The sequence below is a fragment of the Tenrec ecaudatus genome, chromosome 15 (genome assembly GCF_050624435.1).
Source record: "Tenrec ecaudatus isolate mTenEca1 chromosome 15, mTenEca1.hap1, whole genome shotgun sequence".
Taxonomy (NCBI): Eukaryota; Metazoa; Chordata; class Mammalia; order Afrosoricida; family Tenrecidae; genus Tenrec; species Tenrec ecaudatus.
Window position 1 is genome coordinate 19,786,591 of NC_134544.1, and position 22,175 is coordinate 19,808,765.

At 45.3% G+C, this 22,175-nt stretch overlaps 1 protein-coding gene across 2 annotated transcripts in view; it reads right to left on the reverse strand.

The window, feature by feature from the left end:
• Positions 1-22,175, reverse strand: part of WDR7 (WD repeat domain 7) — a 363,988-nt gene that overhangs the window by 253,120 nt on the left and 88,693 nt on the right. For both annotated transcript variants that reach the window (XM_075532929.1, XM_075532930.1), the window contains 2 exons: positions 12,570-13,339; positions 10,519-10,607 (listed from right to left, as the gene is read on the reverse strand). In XM_075532929.1, the coding sequence (XP_075389044.1) occupies positions 10,519-10,607; positions 12,570-13,339 (859 nt within the window). The remainder of the gene's footprint in view (positions 1-10,518; positions 10,608-12,569; positions 13,340-22,175) is intronic.

Consider the following 22,175-nt stretch of genomic DNA (forward strand, 5'->3'; position numbering starts at 1 on the left):
GAAGAAGCGCATCTTACAAACCCGACACTTGAATCTGCAGACATTGCGTTTGCTTCCTTACAAAGACCCTGTGTCTGGTTCCTAGAAAAATCACAAGCATTTCTAGTGTTACACAGGCACAGAGCTGCTCCCACTGGACTCCATCACAGGATCTAACACCTCCATACTCAAGTCAGCCTGCAAGAAACATCACGTTTCTACATTCCAGTGAGTGATCTAATTTTCACTTTCTGTCTCACATCACATGCACCATTAATTACAAATCTAGTTATTGCAGGACTATAATATGAACATACTCCCCTACCCATGAAAAAGCTGGTAGGCATTGGTGATGAGGAATACGTTTTCATGCCACCAAAAATACTGAGCTAGTGGCTCCCTAGGACAATGTAGTCGGGTAGCACCATTGCACTGATTGCGGATAAAGACAAAACTGCCTTTATGCTGGGTCTTATATCTATTTGAGAAATGAAACCCTTTTAAAAAAATCATCTTACTAGGGGCTCATACAACTCTTATCACAATCCATACATATATCAATTGTATAAAGCACATTTGTACATTCATTGCCCTCATCATTCTCAAGACATTTGCTCTCCACTTAAGCCCTTGGCATCAGCTCATTTTTTCCCTTCCCTCCCCGCTCACCCCTTGCTCATGAACCCTTGATAATTTTGTCATTTTTTATCCTGTCCAATGTCTCCCTTCACCCACTTTTCTGTTGTCCGTCCCCCAGGGAGGAGGTCACATGTAGATCCTTGTAGTCTATTCCCCATTTCCCACCCACAGTCCCTCTACCCTCCCAGTATGGCCACTCACACCGCTGGTCCTGAAGGGATCATCTGCCCTGGATTCCTTGTGTTTCCAGTTCCTATCTGTACCAGTGTACATCCTCTGATCTAGCCAGACTTGCAAGGTAGAATTCGGATCATGATAGGGAGGAAGGAGGGGCAGGGAGGAAGCATTTAGGAACTAGAGGAAAGTTGTATTTTTCATGGTTGCTACATCGCACCCTGCCTGGCTCATCTCCTCCCCGAGAGCCTTCTGTAAGGGGAAGTCCAGTGGCCTACAAATGGGCTTTGGGCCTCCACCCCACACTACCCACCTCATTCACTATAAGATTTTTTGTTCTGATGATGCCTGATCCCTGATCCCTTCGACACCTCGTGATCGCACTGGCTGGTGTGCTTCCATGTGGGCTTTGTTGCTTCTAAGTTAGATGGCCCCTTGCTTCAAGCCTTTAAGACCCCAGACACTATATCTTTTGACAGCCGGGCACCATCCGCTTTCTTCGCCATATTTGCTTATGCACCCATTTGTCTTCAGCGATCTTATCATGGAGGTGAGTACACAATGATACGATTTTTTTGTTCTTTGATGCTTGATAACTGATCCCTTTGGCACCTCGTGATCACACAGGCTGCTGTGCTTCTTCCATGTGGGCTTTGGAGAAACGAAACCCTTCTATCCATCTACAAGATATGCCTGACAGACTGTGTGGGCTCCTATGCAAGACAGCTTTCTATTTTAATTCAGAATACTTTATAGTGGCCAATAGAAGCACAGCTCATCCACCACCAGTGGAACCCACATTCCACAGGGCAACAGTACACGCACACGGACTCGTAACTCCCAACAGCACAGCAAAGCCCGTGCTCCAGCATGGTTTCCTCATCCCCAGGCCCACCTCTGGGTGCTGAGGGCAACCTCTTTCAAAATAAAACAAATGTTAGTTCTTTCTTCTAACAGTTACTACCACATTATTAATAAGCTCTTAAGAATATCCTAAGATGATTTAGCACATTTAGAGGTCAGCTCCTGGTCTCTACCAATACTGTGGGAGATAACAGTGTAGCTTCCAACAACCACCATTGCCCATAATCAAGCTTTCCCTTACCACCAACTTTTCAAAAGTTATATCGTACTTTTTATATCAACATAAAATGTTAATATTTTCTCCCTAAAAATTCTGTTCAGTGTTGACCCAAGTGGCTTACTGAAATCACTTAGACAACTTGTGGGGGGTTTTTTCTGAATTTAAAAACGATTTTTTAAAAAACCTGCCACTCCCCATGTACATTCTTCTTCTTCGTAAGTCCTTCCACAGCCTCTGGATGATTTCCTCAAGCCAGCTTCCTGTTTCCTCGAAACACCTCTCTGGAAGCCACCTCACCCCTACCCCTATGTGCATGGCTGCCACCCAGAGACCTCCCTCCACCACCTGCCTGCAAACCCCACCCAGTGTGCTCTGCAGGGAGCTGAGCTGCCCAGTGTCCTGTTCTGTGTTTCCTCTTGGTTTGCTCCTCACTTTGATGAAGGGTATCTTTTAGTGTCTTCATGAAAAAAATTACACAATGTAGTGTTTTCAAAATCGTAATTTTTCAGCATCTTACAAGCTTGAGAATATCCGTACTCTGCCTTTTAACAAATGTGGTAAGATGTATAAGATATGTGTATATACACATGGTTAAACATTTGTCATGTCAACCATTTTTTCTGTGTACAGTGCAATGATAGTATGTTCACCATGGAATACAACCACTATCACTTTCTGTTTCCAAGTGTTTTTGTCCCTTTGAACCGACACTTAGTATCTTTTTACTGTGCCTTTTTACTTGATTGACAGCTTGCCTTAAGAACTCTAAAATGAAAACGACCCTCTCCCCTCAGTGGTTTTCAGGAGCTACTCCAGGGGCCTCTGGCTCAGGACTGCTGTTCAGAAGTCCAAAGATATTTTTATTCCTGGACTACAACTATAACGAAGGTAAAGATAACAAATAAAATTGCTAAAGTTGGAAGTAACGTTGGAAGAAACAACATAGAAAAAAATAAACATATGCCATATCAATAACATGTTCATATATTTTGACTTGGAAATTGAGTAACCAAAAGGACAACAACCAAAAACAACAACAACCAAAATTATTGTGTCAATTTCAAATCCACTACTCACACAAATGTGGAGTTTGGTAGAACTTCGTAATATATATTTGCTAACACAATGCATGTCATTAACAAATTCCTGCATAGGTCACTGCCGCGTTTCTGAGTGATTTAGTTAAACTTGTTAAGATGAGTTGTTGTGGGGAATAAGAGGAAAATAGAGAGAAATGTGAATGGTACATGCTAGTAAAATCCTTGATGCATTAGCTACAAAATATAAAAAGTCGTATTACGTGAAAGAGTCATTAATAACCCAGGCCCTTTCATTACATGTGGAACAATATCTAACCCATTTAAAATGTGCTGGCAAACATGACTGGAGATAAAAGGTATTACTAAAACACGAGAAAAGAGAGCCAATGACAACGGGCAGTCCAACGTTCTAGACAACTGAGGCAGGCCGGACCAGACCGTGCAGGATGGCATTCTGATAAACAGACAAACTGCACGGCGGCAGCATCGACGATGTAACTGCAGACGATGGTGGAAAAATAGGGAAACGCTGGATTATATCAGGATTGGATTAGGTACAAATGCGACCACAGTTTTTATCCTTTCTCCAGCCAGAGTGGGGATAAAAAACCCAAATCAACTTCGGTCAAAGGTTCCCTCCATCGTTGTTGTTGTGAGTTGCTGTTGAGTTGCTGTGGCCTGGAGCGCAAGAGAGCAGGCTCCCAGGGCTTCCCAGACTGGGACCTGTCAGCAGCCCCTTGTGAGGCCCCTCTTCCCAGGGCTGCTTGGTGTATTGGAACCAACAACCTTCCAGCAAGCAGTTGAGGCCTTAACCATGTACACCACCAGGATCTTCTCTCCCAACAGCTAAAGTAAGTGAATTAGCTTCCCTGTGTCCAAGAACCAATAACAGACAATACATGTCCTACATACACAAACTGAACTGGGCATAAATCGGAACACCAAGCTTGTTGCCATCGAGTCGCTTCAGAATCATGGTGACAGGGGAGAGTTGCCCCTGTCCGTTCCCAGACTGTACCCCAGAAACAGAAACCCTCATCTTCCTCCAAGGAAGAGCTGGTGGTTCCCAACTGCTAACCTCCGAGTTAGCAGCTCATCTCGTGACCCACGTTGCCACCAGGACGCCTTAAATTAGGTGCATGAAGGCTCTTCAAAAAATACACAAAGGCACAGGCCCTGCTCTCACCGTATTGAGTAGTAAAGTGCCCTCTTCAGATCTCCTCCACTAGGACATAAATTCTGTGAGAGCAGGGATCCGTTTAGTCAACTGGTATAGTCTCAGCGATAGCATCAAGAGAGGCTCACTGTAGGTCCATCCATCCAGTTAATATTTACAGAGCTCCTTCTACTTCTGGGCCACTGTTGTGAGTACTTGTGATAAATCAGTCAACCAAACAGTAAACTTGCCCCCACTCTCTGAGCTCCCAAAACGGATGAGTTACAAAACCAAACTCAATGCCCTCAAGTCGATTCTGGCTCACAGCCAGGCTGCAGGACAAAGCAGAACTACCCCTGCGGACGACCGAGACTAACTCCTTCTCTTGCAGGCAGCTGATGGCTTCAAACTACAGAGCCTGCAGCCAGGTAGCAGTCCAGCACGTGCCAGGGCTCGGGTGATGGGTTGTAGGCAAACTTAAAAAGAAAAAAAAGCCCATAAATTCAAACAAAGAAAAGTGTAACGGGTCCTCAGATCTATACATGGAGCTGACATGTAGATTCCAGGTTAAGACATGTTTGTTGTTATAGATCCTAAAAAGAGTAGTGAGAAACTATTAGACTATTTACATAAATGATTCCTGAGATAAAACAATAGAAATCATTCCTGAGATAAACTAATAATGATTACCTCAGACTAGTTTAAATAACTAGATCGAAACTCTCCTAGAAAAAAGAAATTACAAAATAATCTTTAATTGGCTTAGATTTGACTGTATATCTAACACTAGGTAAAGATACAGCCAAAGAGACATTTAAAACATGGTCCAAATCAAAGTAGGCACTAGAGGCACAAACCAAAGGATTATGCCACGAAATGATTGACCAAATCTAGACAGTACGTCAGAACGTGGAAGTGCCGAAGCCATTGGTAGACTTCCGGCTCTGTGACCACAAACAAAACTCTGGCTGCCATTTCTGATTCCTTTCTCAAGTGAGATGTTTCATAAACTGCAAATGCAAGCAGTGAATAAATAAATGTCTCTATCCCCCAAATTACATAACTGACAGTAAATGTAAATTATCTACAAACACGGAATTAAAGAATCCACCATTAAATACAATAAACCTTTTACGAAGAAATTATTTTTCAATAAAAGGCTCTGATGTTGTTTATGGAAAATTACATAAGCTAAACACTCAAATGTCCAAAGGTCCGATCTCTAGCTAAAGTCTTTACTCCATATAGATTACTTTGCAGCTGAACAAGTATTAACCAACCTATAACTGACAGTTTATCGGGAAAGAGCACATTCATGTTTGTAGTCCAACTTGAATGGATTCCAAGTCAATTTTCACTGCAGTGGGAGTCGGGAGAAGAAAAGATCAGGAAAAGGGAAAATGTGTCAAAGAAAACAATGCAAAAGAAGTTAGAGCATAAACATGAATGTATATAATGCTCTATACACTACTTGGAGGAGCCAGCCCCCTGCTGGGCAAACGTTAATTTAAGCACTTCCCTACAAGCCAACTGGTTGGTGGTTCAAATCTACTTAGAGGCTCCAAACCCACCTAGAAGCTCTGCAGGAGAGAACGGCAAGTGACCTGGTCCCAGAGAGATGAGCGCACACAACGGCTACGCTCGGTCGCACTGGGTCTCCGTGAGCTGAAAGTGACTCAACATCACGTAACAGCAATAGTGCTTGTTTAGTGCCCTCAGTGGTTGAATCAGCTCTGTCAGCAGCCCTTAGCACTTCCCACCCTAAACGGACTATTTATGTTCATGCATTCTCTTATGCGCATGTATTATCTACTAGACATACATGCATATATAAATTATTGAAGAAAGTACACATCACACTAACCCTTCTAGGCCCCCAGAGCGCTTAGAGACAAAAAGTACTTAACATTTTCTTGTTGAAGAAATAATTACACCCCATATTGATTTCAATATTCAAATAGAAAGTGGACTCATAATGTTATCCTAACATATGTTACTCACTCTCAGCTGAGATTGAGGCGCTTCGTATGCACGGATAATAGACAAGTATCTGTTGTAACTAAACGGTAACTGTTAATTCCTAAGCCTGTTGCCTTAAACAAATGCCATACAGTTGGCTTTTTTAAGTCAAAATACATACAGCATATGCATATGTGATTCTAAGGCGCTCTCGTGGCATCGTGGTTACGTGCTGGTTTACCACAAGGTCCACGGCTGAAACCACCAGCCGTTTCAAGGGAGAAAGCGGGACTCTATTGCTGTCAACGGTGACAGTTTCAGAGTCCTACCTGCCCTGCCGGGTCCCTGAGAGTTGGCGTCGACTCAGTGGCAGTGAGTGATAGAAGCTTTTCTATTTAGAATTCATATACATATTCACACATACGTGTGCTCTCAGTCTCTCTCTCTTTCCCCCCACTCCCTCAATTCTCCGTGCCTTCCTCACTACTCTCTAAACTCAGGGCTTTTCTGAGAGAAGGCATATTAAAACAGTCCAACTCTGACACTCTCGCACTTGACCAAAGAGCAAAACGACCACCACTGTCCTTAGAGGTAGACGATGTACTGATCCAGGACGCTGACCCAATCGTACATGCGTGTGTCTCCTGGGATCCCACAGGGAAGCTGATAACGGTGCGGATCACCACCACGCCGAGCAATACTCCTCAGAGGAGCCGGTGTAAGTGAGGTTTCAAACTAACAAAGAGACGAGCGGTGTGTGCTGACTTGCAAGGCCTCTCCTGGAAGGTATGTTCAGGCATTACAAATTTGTATGGATATAATTAGAGAAAAAGCAAGGGATTTAGTTAACAGATGCTGGCTGTGTCTCAACAAATCACCATAACTAACCATATGTTAGGCGAGCCACTTGCTCATGTGAGCCTATTCCCGTTTGTCCCTGAAACCATCGAAATATGCTAAAAACGTGTAACCCAAAGGATGGTCACTTTGTGGACAAAAGCTAGATTGAGAACAGTTTTAAAGTAAAGTAAGATTTACTTCTACTTGGCCAAGATGGAGTAGCAGGAGGAGATCGACAGAGGCGCTTAGAACAACCAAAACACCGGAGGAGGGAGTGGGTAAAGAGGAGCTGATGCCAAGGGCTCAAGTAGAAAGAAAATGTTTTGAAAATGATGATGGCAAAAAAATTAATTAATGTAATTTAATTAAAAAGAAAATGATGATGGCAACATCCATACAAGTGTGCTTGATACAACTGATGTATGGATTGTTATAAAGAGCTGTAAGAGCCCCAAACAAATGATTTAAAAAACCAACAACAACCAAAAAGGCAAAATCAGTAAAACAATCATTTTCAAGTTACTGGATTAGGCAAAGAAAGATGAAGTCACGGCAAACAACCAAGGGGAGTCCTGTGATTGTCACAGTTTCGTGTCTGGAGGGAGTTTCTCAGCTAAATTACAGCATCAAGGGGCCAAGCAACCCAAAGCAGTTAGACCCGATTGGACAGAGAGGAGAGTGTTGAAAAAGTGAAGCCTTTGGGGACCTGCTGAAGGTATTCAGCTGAGTACAGACCAGCACGGCTGTGGAGGAAATTACCAAAGGCTGGGGCAAGAATTAGCTGAAGGTAAGAAATGGGGCCTGTTTCCATCAGCAAGACTGGAAAACCTCGCAATCCATGGGCCACTAGGTAAAGCACTTACAACAAAACTCAAGAGAAGATTTCCACGAACGCAAAAGTGCCCATGACGATCAAGGTACAATTCAAAGGTCTGCCATCTAATCAAAGATGGGACGACAAGCAAAGAGCAGGCGAGCCTAAGGCACAGTGAGGAAAATAATCAAATCACCCCAAGCCCGCACGGCACTGACAGAGACACTGCAGTTCCAGACGAGGACCGAGAAGGGTTGCACAGAGTCAAGACGCAGAGACATGGGGGACAGAGGAAAGACCCGGGGAGCTGATGCCAAGGGCCCCAGCAGACAGCAAATGTTCTGAGAATGAGGGCAACACACGTACAAACGCGCTTGACACAATGGGTGGACGGATGGATGGATTGTGATAAGAGCTGTACGAGCCCCAATAAAATGATTTTTTTTAAAAAAGAGCATACCCAGGAGCCAGTTAAAAAACAAAACAAAAAGACCCAAATCAAATTTCTGCAGATGTAAACTCTTACGAACTTCTGAGACGAAAAATAGAATGGACGGAGGAAGTGGCAGATTAAAAACGACAAGTGAAAACGAATGAGCATGAAGGAAGCCCAGCAGAGGCGTCCAAAACCAAGAGAAAGACCAGCGAGTATGCCAGGGATGTCCACAAGAGTGCACACATCTGTCTGAGAGGAAGCCCAGCAGAGGCGTCCAAAACCAAGAGAAAGACCAGCGAGTGTGCCAGGGATGTCCACAAGAGTGCACACATCTGTCTGAGAGGAAGCCCAGCAGAGGCGTCCAAAACCAAGAGAAAGACCAGCGAGTGTGCCAGGGATGTCCACAAGAGTGCACACATCTGTCTGAGAGGAAGCCCAGCAGAGGCGTCCAAAACCAAGAGAAAGACCAGCGAGTGTGCCAGGGATGTCCACAAGAGTGCACACATCTGTCTGAGAGGAAGCACAGCTCCTTAGCGTGAGGACCGCCAGACTTCGTCGCACAGACTTTGGACCAGTCCCTGGAGAAGGGCATCCTGTTTGGTAGAATCAAAGGTCAGAGGAGAGTTGGAAGACCCTCACTGAGACCGTCTGACACAGTGACTCCCACACAGTAGCAATTTTGAGAATGGGGCAGGACCCAACAGTTTCATTCAGGCAGGACAACGTTATCATGAGTCAGAACTGACTCTGTGGGACCTAACAACAACAACAGGAGGGGAGGGTATAAAGAATATTTTTTTCTTTTTTTATTTTGACAAACTCTTGTGTCGAGGGCTGACTTTCAAGAAAAAGAATATTTGAAGAAATAATGATTACATTTTTTCAAAAATTAATGAACACTATCAATCAATAGGTCTAAGAAGTTCAAAGAACTCCAACCACAAGAAACCTAAGTACACCAAGATACTTCATGATCAAATGCTAGAAACCATGGCTATAGAATATATATACATATATTAAAAAGAAGCCAGAGGGGAAAAAAGTAATAAATGACATGGAAATGGCTAGAGTGAAAAACGCTTAAGGTGCTGGCTAGGCTATCTCACTGTTTGATGCAGAAGTGCTCCCATTTGTTCCCTGTGGTAGCCAACACTTAGGGATGTCAATCTTGTCCACGGGAGTCATTCAGTCACCGCGGTGGGTGAGCACCAGTCATTCACAGGGAATGAAAGCTTGGCAGCATCCACTAGACTGAAGCCAATTTAGTGACATGCAGACACATGTTTGTTACAAACTAGGGTAGCAACGTAGGTGTCGCATGGACCTTGATGAGAAGGAGGAGATGAGAAACGTAGGGATTGAAGTGGAGGGTGGGAACAGCAGAGAAGGGGGCGAGGACCAGGGCACCCTCTTCTAGATTAAGAAGTCAACACAAAAAATCAAGCAGATCCGTAAGAATACACCAGAAGTATCCAATCGTCAGCTAAGGAAATAAAAGCATTTCTCCTGCGAGAGAATTTTGTAGCCCTCAAGTAGGGGGACTATTGTTTATCTGACAAACTTTGCAGAATGACACTTAGATGCTTTAAAACGAAAAGTCAAAAACAAACAAACAAAAGCATAAATGAGGAAAAAGAAACTCTAGGAAGCCACCATTTTGAAGCAGACCCTTCACAATCCCCTCTTCTGCTTGCTGTAGTTCCCTCGGCCCGCACTGGGTGGGCAAGCTCTAACTCCAGGCTACACGGGCAGCCCTGCCAGCAGAGACGAGCTCCACTCACTAGACTAGCTCACTTGTCAGTGCTAAAATCCGTCCAAGCAACGCTTCCTATCTGAAAAGAACTGCCTTCCTTCTCTCCGACGCCCTGCTGAAACAGTGCCCTAGGCGGAAGCTAGGGATGACTACTTGCTCTCAGTGCCATTGAGTCAATTCTGACCCGGAGGTCACTAGGTAGAGAGTGATTTAAATAAAAAGAAACGCTAAGACAAATATTTCCACCAGCAAGTCAATGGACAGCTATTGTAATATATAAACTATCAGAAAATGGCAGATTAGTGAAAGCATGGTATTATGAATTCCAGCATCCCTAAATGTCATTCAAAACAGGTATCATTTTAAAATACACAATTAAGTCGCTAGTGTTGCCAAGTAAAGGTGCCCCTAATGTACAAAAATTAGGTCAAAGGAAGCATAATAAAATTATGTGAAACATGCTCATTTATCAATTTCTAAATAAATCTGATTTGTTCTTAACTGACATCTTAATTATCCACATTTACATCTGGCATATAACAACTTTTCTCTCTTTTAACAGTATAAGACAAACAAAATATTATGATTATACATCAGCTACAACTGAAATGCCATGTCAATTATGCAATAAGATTTCATTTTACCTTGTTTAATCTGTCCTTGCACAATGTTACTGGAAGTCGGAGGGGAACTCCTTGCTTTAGAAAGGTCTGGGGTGCTTGGTCTAGGTGGCCTTTAAATAAAAAGAGAGGGAGAGAGACAAGTGTATGTACATTTTCATATTCGATTTCCTAGCTCCAAGTGAATTGTAAAAACACAAAACCAGAATATCTTCAATTTAACATTCCAAAAAGATGGTTTTTACTCTTGTTTTACATATATATGCTTCCCCTAGAAAACTGTAGCAGAGTAAGTAAATGGCAAGCAAGTAAAAGTTCTATACGTACAGTTTATGTTTGAGTCGAGTTTAAGAAATATTTACGAGCACGTCAAAGTTCTATCGTTGACAGAGCAGTATCCTAACTGGTCTTTCATTCTTGAACATACGTGGTCTGAGCTGAGTCTTCCCATTTCATTGGTCTGCAAACTAATGAGTCGATGCATTGACCTGGACAGCAATCAGCCCTAGATGTGGAAGCGATTCCGACTCCTGGAGACCCTGGATGCAGAGCAGCACCGTGCTCCATTGGGCTTCCGAGGCTGGGACCTTTGGTCCACCATCGCCAGGCCTGCCTTCTGGGATGCCTCTGGAGGCTTCCTATCCACCAACCACCAGCTAGGGTTGAAGCGGTTAAAGTCCGTGGCCCCCAGGGACTTTTTATGACCTTAGATAAGGTAGTAAGAAATGGTACACAGGCAGCGAAGCATTAGTGATTCAGCACACTAGGCCCTGCAGAGGTCAGCAGTCTTGATTTGAATTCTGGTTCTACCACTGACTAGCTCTGTAAGGTATTTCACCTCTCTGTGCCTCGGTTTTCTCATCTGTAAGAAAAGAATAAAAGTAGCTACCGAAGAGGGTTCAAGGAGCCTGGGAGCACGGGGAATTAAGCATTGACTTTTAGGGTTCCTGCCAGTTGGCATCGAGTCAATGGTAGTGAGTTAGTTCGTTGCTATGCAAAAGGTCAATGGCTCAAATCTACCAGCTGCTCCTCAGGACAAAGATGGGGCAGTCTGCTCCCATAAAAAATGCATAGCCTCGGGGACCCTTCTAGCTCAGTTGCACCCTGTTGAGCTCATTATGAGTCAGCTTCGATGCTATGGCAGTGGGCTGGGCAGTTGGGCTTTATTACAGAGTTAAGAGCATTAAATAGGGGTAAAGTCCTCAGAACAGAGTCATGTCCAAAGCTTGTGCTAATATGTAAGTTCTTGCCAGATTTTAAAAATCCTCGGTACAGTCAATTCACCATAGACTATAATAGAATTGGGGCTAAAGGTGTCTTTGCGACTTGGGAAGAACTGCAATTCAAGCTAAGAATTCTGAGTGGTCCAAATAGTTGAGCATGTGGCTACTAATTGAAAAATTGTTGCTTTAAACCCACCGAGGGGCATCCACAGAAAGGTCTGAGACTATGCTCTCTAAAGGACTATGCTCCCATGACGAACCCAAGGAGTACAGCTCCATCTAGCAGCACAAGAGGGCACTGTGAGGTGGAGCCCCTCGACAACCAATGCCTTGGCTTCGGTTTGGGAGAAGGCCATTGGCCGCCCCACTCGAAGATTCTAACTGTCCTTTTTATCAGTCAATTACTGCATATACGTCAAGGGTCACAAGGAAGGAAAACACTCTCCCCAAATGCACGTTCCTAGAGAGGGTGTGAGGGGAAACTCTAAGTAGATACAACTTGAAGCAAACACTTACTCAAGGCCTAGTTCACTTGTTAAAGTTGAACTAGGGCTCTTCTCATTCCAAACATTAAAAACAAAGCAAAACACCACCAACAAAAAACCATTATTAAGCATGTCTGAATATAGGCAGAAAGGTGTAACTGATTCTCTTTTAAGTTGCTTATTATACTGGAGACTCAAATAGGTATGAAAACGTAAAATGGTAAACACTAAGACGACCTCAAATACAAGCTCAGTACAGACACACACATTAAACAGCGACAAGACGAAACTGGTTTCTTTGCTGTCCCTCTCTTTTCTCTCTCTCCTCTCTCTCATGTAGGAGATCAAACTGATATCGCCATCATACCTGGTGGGGCCCTTCTTCATATGATCCCCAATAAAGGTGGCATTGGTCATGCTCATTAGAGTATTTGCCAGAGAGATGATAGATAGGAGGTGCTGTGTGGTGACAGCTCGGGACACTCCGTAGGTTCCCTTTCCTAGTCCTTCAGTGGCTAGCAGCTTCCTGCCTGCATCTGCTTCCCCGGGGCCCAGAGTGCAGGCCACTTGATTATAACCAGGGAGCATCAGTGACATGTGTCCGCCTCTGGACAAGAGCCCAAAGGAGACCGTGCAGTGGGGTTTCAGCATGCCAAGGCGGTCCAGGCAGATGTCGTCCAGGACTTCATTGAGCCCCCAGGCGTGAAGGCAGGACATGAACAGCTTGGCAGTGTCCATTGTCAAGTTATATTCCAACAGGGTCAGTGGCTTCGACTTGCTGGACCTATACTCAGGATCACTTTCTTCCCGTCTCTGCCTCAGGAGCTCTTCATCATCCTCGTCGTCGTCCAGAAGATGCTCCTTGATGTTCTCCTTGATGGTCTCTTTCACTTGCTGGAAGAGGACTGCGGCTCGCTTCCCCGTGAGAAAGGAGCCCCCTTTGTCTGAACTGCCAGAGGCTTTCTGTAAATTCTCGGGGGAGATCAGGGCAGTATCGGGCCTGGAGGCTTCTTCGGTTAGGAGCTGAGTAATCAACGCCTCCACATCGAAGAACAGCACGTGGACATCCGGGTCGGTTAGGTTGGTCTTTATTGCTTGGACCATCAGGGAATTATGGGAATATTTAGGCAAATTCCCCTGCAATAAATAGATTTAAAAGTGGTTACAATGAAAACTTTTAATGTCATACATTCAATAATAAGCAACAAATAGCTAAAGCAATTACAATGACTTCTCAGCTGTACTGTAAGGGATCTTTATCACTAAAAGTATTATGCACATCTATGTGTGTATTTATATATACACATGTACAGACACATATATGTGCTTGTGTGTGTATATGTGTAGGTACATGTATCTATGCATATACGTACTCTCCTTTCACTGTTATCGGCTTGATGTCAACTCACAGCAACACTATAGGACAAGATAGAAATATCCCTGTGGGTTTCAGAGACTAACTGTTCACAGCGCTTTTGTCCTCCTTGGACAGTTGGCGGTTTCGAACTGCAGACCTTTCAGATCGCAGCCCAACACATAACCACCATGCCACCAAGGCTCCTGTATATATACACACCTATACAAACATATATTGCCTATAGGTATGTATGCGTACAAACATATGTGTATGTCTATGTATATACTTAAATATATATACACATATTACAGATGCCAATTATACCACATGGCTATGATATATTATATATTATATATAATATATATGATATATTATATATAAAATAAAATATATAATCCACAGCAAATATCTTATAAATACTTAATTTATAGTATATAATGAACCCATCACATGCCACAAATTAAATTGTTATATACCATATATCTTGAGTATAAGTCAACCCGAATATCAGGTGAGGCACCTAATTTTACCACAAAAAATGCATTAAAAATGTGCTACAGAGAGCCCTGGTGGCCTCGTGGTCAGGCACTGGGCTGCCACCCATAGGGTCAGCAGTTCTAAACCACCAACTGCTCCTCAAGAGAAAGACTGACTATTAGTTGGCACCAACTTAATGACAGTGGATTTGGTTTAAAAAAATTAAAAATAAATAAATAAATAAATAGAAATGTGCTGCAAAAACTCAGGTTTCACTTGAGCATACACAGTCCGTATGCACTGTGACACAGGTGTGAGCGACGTCACGCTGCTAGCACACACAGCCACAGAACACATACACATGCCCTGGGCCGAAGGAACGACGTGTGCAGGAGGCAGAAAACAGGCGGCTTTTGTGGTACAGATAGAAAGCCGAAGATGCACATACAGCACGACAGATTCACACTGCACTGGATGAGAACACACACACACACACACACACACACACACCAATTCTCTCGGGTGCCTGTGTTTAATTCATTCCTCCTATACTCGCCTACTCATTGTGCCTGGTGTTTGTGGAAAACACGGAAGCTGTAAACATGAGTAAGATGTGGCTGCTTTAGTCCTGAAACTAGAACTGAGTGAGACAGTGACTGCGAACATCGAGGGTGCGGTATGAGACAGGGCCCTGACAGTGAGGCAGACTGGGGAGATAAAGGAGACGGTACGACCTTCACCTGAGAGATCCACCTAATATGGCACCCACCGGCCATCAGGGCTGGGGTCGGCCCAGCCTAAGGTGGAGTGTTACCTCGTATCAGGAACAGGCAGGCAGGTCTGACATGGGGCGTGAGGGAAGCGTTAATGCCAACATGAGGTAAAGGAAGAGCTCCCCGCCAGGCTTCCACGGATACTGCTTTTCCAGTAAAGAGCTACAGGATTCTCTCAGAGGGTGTAAAGAATGCAACCTCAGACCTTTGTGGGGGGGGGGGGGCAGGGGGACTATTGAAATGGTAAGAACGGCAAGAAAGAAAGCAGGCTGGAGTGGGGACACGTGCGGACTTTTCAGTCCTCTCCTCTGAGGTCGCCCACAGGTGTGCCCCTTTGAGCACCCCCAGATCTGCCAGAGCTGTCTGCCCTGCCAGAGGTGTGCCAGCTGACAGCCCGCGTGCCGGACGATGGAGAGGTTGTCTAGGGTCTAGTCCCAGGAGAGCTGGATGGGACTGCGGGCAACTCCCTTTATGTCACGGCAGCAAAAACGAACCAGCAACCATCCACGGGCTGAAAAAACCCCAGACAACCCCACCATAACAGACAGGTGAGAAAAGGACAGGGGAGACTGAGGACAGAGTCCTCAGAAAGAGTCATCCCAAGATCAAGAGATGCGCTATGATATAATCTGATGTCACCACACGCTCTGCACGCGCCCTGCAACCGCTGGCCAAGACCTCTTAGTGCAAACTAGAAGCCTGCAGCGGAGTTGTGACAGTCAGGTGTCAGCTACACACACAGAGAAGTGAGTGCTCGTTTACCCGCTAGACCACCACGTTCTCGCTGTTTTACAAAATACTCCAACGAACCAAGGGGACAGGGGGAAACGAGTCCCTGGCATGTTGGATAGTTTTGTGTGCTACCTTTAAGAATAACCACAGCAAAATGGGCCGGTTGGGTGGGGGGGTAGGGGGTGCAGGAGTGGAATCTATCAAGTTCCCAGGATCTCATGACTTAATCAAAAAGGATACATATTTAGAGTAAAAAACCACACTCATACCATGTTCTCTTCTTAGCAATTTCAAATACCGGCAACTGACTCCAGGAAGTTATTTCGCAGAAGCGTGCTTGCTCAGCCACCTTTTAAGACCATCTGAGAGTTGTGCTCACAGACTCACTTTTACAATATCACGGAGAAAGATTAAATTCAATTCTGCAAATATTTGTGCAGTGACAAGTGTGTGCAAGATGTCTGGGAGAAAATAAAATCGTCCTTAAATCCTGAAAGCAATAATGTAAAGACTTATTTGAAAGAAGAAAAAAAGAAAAGACAACAGGCTCAATACCATCACATCAATTTGCCCCATAGTGATCCTGTAGGACAAGCAGAACTTCCCACGATTTCTGAGACTGCCCATCTTGACGGCAGCAGGCCCTCTCTCCTGCGGAGTGGATGGTGGCTTTGAGCTGCCAGCCTTGAGGTTAGGAGCCCAATGCTTAGCCCATGACTCCACCAGAGCTCCACTGAAAGGGCACTAAAGAAAGCTTAATTATAAGACATATATAAATGACAGATGTATCTCATGTGCACGTGAAAGTTGGACCTTGAATAAGGAAGACTAAAGAAGAATCAAGCCATTTGAAATGTGGTGCTAGAGAAGACAAATGGAAAGTACCATGAACTGTCAGAGGAACACACAGATGTGTCTTATAGGAAGTACAGCCAGAATGCTTCTCTCACACACTTGGGAAAGGTTGTCAGGAGAGACCAGTCCTGGAAAAGGACATTACACTTGGTGAGGCAGCGGGGCAGCGAGCAAGAGGAAGGCCCTCTGTGAAGTGGACTGACACAGTGCTACCACCACGGGTTCAGGCACAGCCCCCACCGCGAAAGGGCGCAGAGCCAGGAGGTAAACGTTCTGTGCGCTGTGTGGGGTGGGGCAGGGCTATGATTCAGAACCAACGCAACAGCACCTAACAACAACACACAAGAAAAGGGTCTCAGGTTGGCTGGTAACACTCAAAGAAAAATTGGTCAGTTTGGTCAGCGCAAAATATGTCCATATTCACACACCTGAAAAACTGGCGTGAAGTCAACAACAAAACCATTGCCATCAAGTCTACTCCAACTCACGGCAGGCCACGCGACCAAGCAGAACCGCCCCATATCAGTCCCACTGCCGGCATCTTCACGGAGCCAGCGGCCACTCCCTTCGCCCACAGAGTGCCTGGTGGGATGGTGGGTTCACATCGCCGTCCTCTCCATTAGCACGCAACTGCTAAACCACGGAGCCACCACAGTGCCCCAGATGGCTAGTAGGACAGATATTTGGCATTTCTGTTGTAAATATTAAACCTATTGTAACTTCATATTTTCCCTCCGAGGGAAAAATACAGATTTAGCCTTTTAAAAATCTAAGTCAGAAAACTGACCTGGTCCTAAAAGGCAGACTAGGAAAACACTATCAAATTGCTTGCTCATCACGGAAAGGACATCTCTGACTTTTCCTGGAAGAGTACTGAGTGCAACCTCCGGCTCCTAGCAGATTCTAAGGTCGACCCTACGACAAATCCTAGATTCTGTTTTGTATCAGTAGTCATAGCTCTACTAAGACATTGCTAATTTATGCCGATGTGCATCGTGGAGAGGGGCTGACTTCGATGCTACAGTGCAGACAGAGGAATGGATGATTTAAAAATGTAGATACATAAATCAGATCAACGGTATCATGCATAAGGCAAAGAAATACCATACACAGATCAAGCACACTGGACACATCCATGCACAGCACACGCTCCTACAAACGCCAACACGAAGTCCTCAAATTCAGGGGAAGAAAAAGGAATATTGGAAAAATCCATTACCTGACAAAATATACATATTTACATTGTGTTATTCTAAATATACTGGTAGAAGTGACAAATTAAAAAGAACAAGAATTTTACTCTTGATTTTAGAAAAGGTATTTTTATGGAATAAAGTTCCCCCAAAGAATTTGAAATACTGATGTGTGACGACGGCACACCAGAAGGCCAGTGGCTTTGATGTGCTTTCAAACTACGGCAAAATTAGCTAAATGCAACACTATTAAAAGTCTCCACAGCGCTCTCAATGGTAAGGATTTTAATGGGTGGGGGTGGGGGCGGGGAGGGAAAGAGGGAAGCAGAGGCAGAGTGTAAAGCCTGAGTCAAAGATGCTGGAAACAGCCACAGGCGAGGGGCAGGAGTGCACTGCACTGGGATGGCATAGATCTCTGGTGCCCTCTGCTGCTACATCGCTGCTACTGACAGCTAACAGGGAGGCTGAGAGGAGAGTTCTTTTTCAGAGACTCCATTTAAGCTGAATTGCACAGTGTACTGCTCTCCGTGTATTAAATATTTGACTTTGGGTAGGATGAGACGTTTATTAGAAGGTATGAATTACAACATGCTTATTAGAGTTGATGCTATTTCACCTCCTTTCATTTGTTTTCATTAGCACACAAATTAATAAGCATAAGCCAAAAAGAGGCATTTAACCTTTTGGGTGCGTTTTAATGTTTGATTCCATATTGTAATTCAATTCTTATAAATTAAATGCAAGTTAATCCAATAATATAAATGTGTAAGTATTAAATAGAAAAGCTTAGCTCTTGCCCCTTCGGTGGAAAGAAAGTAATGGAGCCCTGTGAGTTTACACGTTAGCTTGCTAACTGCACGGTCAGCAATTCAAAACCACTCTCAGGAGGAAGGCAAGGTGTCTACGCCCGTAAAGATGGGCAGTCGTGAACACCTACAGAGGCCGTTCGTCTCTGTCCTAGAGTGTCGCTGTGAGTTGGAATCGACTTTGTGGTAGTGAGAATAAAGATATTTATATTTTCTCAAGATATTTCTATATGCCATGGCTTACTAGATCATAATATTTGGAAATTATATCAAATAATATCAAACTATGAGGCTATTCGAAGAGTAATATAAGTTCTCATACAGCAGGACAAACTAGGTTGATTTTTTAATGCTTCCCCAAAGACTAAGTTATTAAAATAACAAGACAGCGAGCGCTAGAAGCCAGGGCCATTCGCACTCCTCAATTATAAAGACCAGTTAATAGCCCCAGCATCACATCTACTAGCCTCCAAATAGGGAAAATATGAGCAAAAGTTGTGAGGATGGCACAGGGCCTGGCAGCGCAAAAGTTTACGGAAGTTTAGTCTCAGATGCCCTATAAAGGGTCACTATGAGTCAAAAGCAACTCAATGGCAATGAGTTTGGTTTGGGGTTTTGGTAGCATAATGAGTTATGAGTTGGGCTGTTAACCAAGAGGTCAGCAGTTCAAAACCATCAGCTGCTCCAAGGGAGAAAGATGAGGCTTTCTATTCCCATAAAGAGTTACAGTCTCAGAAACCCACAGGGGCAGTTCTACTCTGTCCTATAACTGCCCTATAGGGTCTCTATGAGCCAGAATCAACTCGATGGCAGAATTCTAATTGTTTTGTGTATGAGCCACAATGGACTCTCTGGTAGTGGGTGTGGTTTCTGGTTTGGGAGGAGTTCCTACAAGAATGTGTGCAGTCCCTGGGGTGAGCGTGCTAGTACTCGGGGCACACACACAGTGGGAGGGGCCCTCAGGAGATGGGCTGCCTCGAGGATTGTTGGGAAGGCTTTTCTGGAGAGGGAGAGAGAGTGGCTGATCGACTTGCAGAGAGGATGGACAGTGAGGGGAACAGCCCATGTCAAGGTAAGAAAGTGTGTGTGCAGATGTGGAAGGTGAAGGCCTACTGAATATAGTGACCAGAATTCCAGCCGCAATCATTTCCTGCCCTATGTATTCCTATCCTCAGATAATGCAATAGCGTGTTCCCTCGAGATGACTAATATCATTCCATCCCAGGCTAATTTTAGACCCTGCAATACCATGCCATATAAATCATCTCCTGAGTTTCACGTGTGAAAACCAGAAAAACCTCAAAGCACTGTCCCTGGCGCGGCCTTGATTCACAGCCACCATCCTACAAGACTTGGCCACGCGAGAGGGCCATTGGTTTCATGCATGGTCTGTATTTGGTGGGCCAGCAGACTGAAAGTAGGAGGATAAGTGACAGCACAGAACATGGGTCATTTAGTAACAAAAACGAGTTCCTACGATTACATCTGCTAAGGATGCTATCAGAGCAATTCAGGTATTTTACTGCTTATAATGTTAAGCTCGGATGTGACTAGACATTTCTGTAGACTTTTAGCAGTATTCCAACGAGATGGCCACTCCCATGACATGGAGAGTGCTGGAACACAGATTCGACTGCACATGAGCATGTCACCTCTTCACAAACGCAAGAGGCTTCCACAGCAGGCATCCTGAGTACTGGCTTTCAGTGGATGCTATGCTTTCTTTTAAATACATAAACCTCTACTCACTTGATCTACATTTGAATGAGGGTACTGAAGAAGAATATTGAAAGTTCCATGAACGGTCTAAAGAACAAACAGATCTGTCTTGGGAGAAGCAGCCAGAATATTCCGTAGAAGCAAGGATAGCAGGACTTCATCTCACATACTTGGTTTGGACATGTTACTCGGAGAGGCCAGTCCCTGGGAAAAGGACATCATGCTGGGTAAATTAGCGGGGCGGCAAAGAAGAGGAAGGGCCTGAACAAGATGGGTGGGCACAGAGCCTGCAGCAATGAGCGCGTGTACAGGGACAGTGGTGAGGACGGGGCAGGAGGGGGCAGTGTTTGCTTCTGTTGGAGGGAGGGGCACTTCACACCACCACCATTTGTTTCATCCTTTATGAGTCAGCCATCTGCATCAATCAGAGTTGGAAATCATATTTTCCCAACACTAGAAAAACACATGACTGGCCTTACTGTTAAATCACATACCCAATCCCTTCTCCCAATCTTGCCTGCCAGACGGCAGACACTCCACTCTTAGCGCAGCATTCTGCACCCACTGGGATGGAGAGAAAACTGGCAAAGTGCTCGGGGTCTTCAGCATCGCCAAGAAAGGAGGTCACAGGGGCCCTCCCGGGGCTACCTCACAGCCTCCTCTCCACTTTCACCAGCCACGTCAATGGTGTGTGACGTGACTGGATCCGTGGCACCAGGATAGCTTCTACCTTGTCTTTGTTCCTGCCCCTTTCCTCGAGCTAATGGCAGCCTGATGCTTCTACACATTCACAGTTGGTCCTTTTATTTGGTCTTAGCACCTACTGTGCCCCTCCCACTCCTTTCTAAGATGCTCCTCTCCCAGCGGTTCCCCTCCTTGGGTGGCCCTGCACTCACTCTCTGTCAACAGTCTCCCTGCCCCCAGGAGAGCCCCACAGCATTCAAGATGTCCTCTTCTCAGTGCCCCCCACCCCGCTCTCTCCCTGCAGTCTCACAAAATAGGGCTTTTCTTCTCCAGGTCAAAGCCAACACCTTCCAACAGCTTTGGACTCTGCACATCTCTCACCTGCTGGCTGAGCAAGTTTCCTCCTGGACTCGCGGCCTGTCCCGATCGAGAACCTTCCCTCTCCACTAGGTCTTTAGCCTCAACCTCAGATGTTCTCAATCGTCTTCAAAACCCGATCTCCCTCCCCCGCTCTTTCTACTTCCTCCCTTCTCATTGTCTTCCGCCCACCTCAAACCAACCGTGTCCGCAACACCATGGGCAGCAGTCTTGAAAAGGAAAGCTCAATGGCCTCACTGGTAAGCCCATCCCAGTCCTTCTCATCCCCAACACCTACTGCAGCTGACACAACTCACACTCTCGGTCCCCTTTGCTTGCAGGGCAGCACATCCTGCGGTCCTCACACCATCGCTGCCCCAAAGGGCTCTTCTCTTCCACTTAAAGTTGGTATCCCCTAGAGCCTGTCTCGGCCCACTTACTATCTCTGGATGACCTCATCCACCCGCGGGGCTGTAAGTCCCATCTGCAGGTGGAGATGCCACAATGTGCATATCCATCACCAAAGGCCTCCCTTAAGTTTCACACCCTGAAAGTGAACGGCCTGGCAGGCATCTCCCATCCAGATGTCCCATAGGAACCTCGCACTTAGCCCATACACAGAAAGTCATCATCATCATCCCCCACAAAACCTGCTCGCATGCTGGATAGCCCATCCTAGAGAGCCACTTTCTATTCATCATCCAGTCAGAAAACCTGGGAGTCAATGCTCCTTCCTGCCCACCCCTCATCAATCAACGGGCCCTGCAGAACACAACTCACCAGCAAGCCTGGGGCCGACGCGCCCTCCCTGCTCCCATGGCTGGGTGCAGGCCTCGTGATGCTGTGACCAGATCCCTTGTCCTCGCCTCCTGAACCCACTTTGGACATAGTCACCAAACCCTCCCCTCCGAAACGCCCATGGCCCTGCCACTCAGCATCTGGAAACGTTCCAGGACTCCTCCGTGCCCACACAATGGGGTTCCAGCCGGCTCCAGAGCTACCTGGACTCCGGAGAAAGAG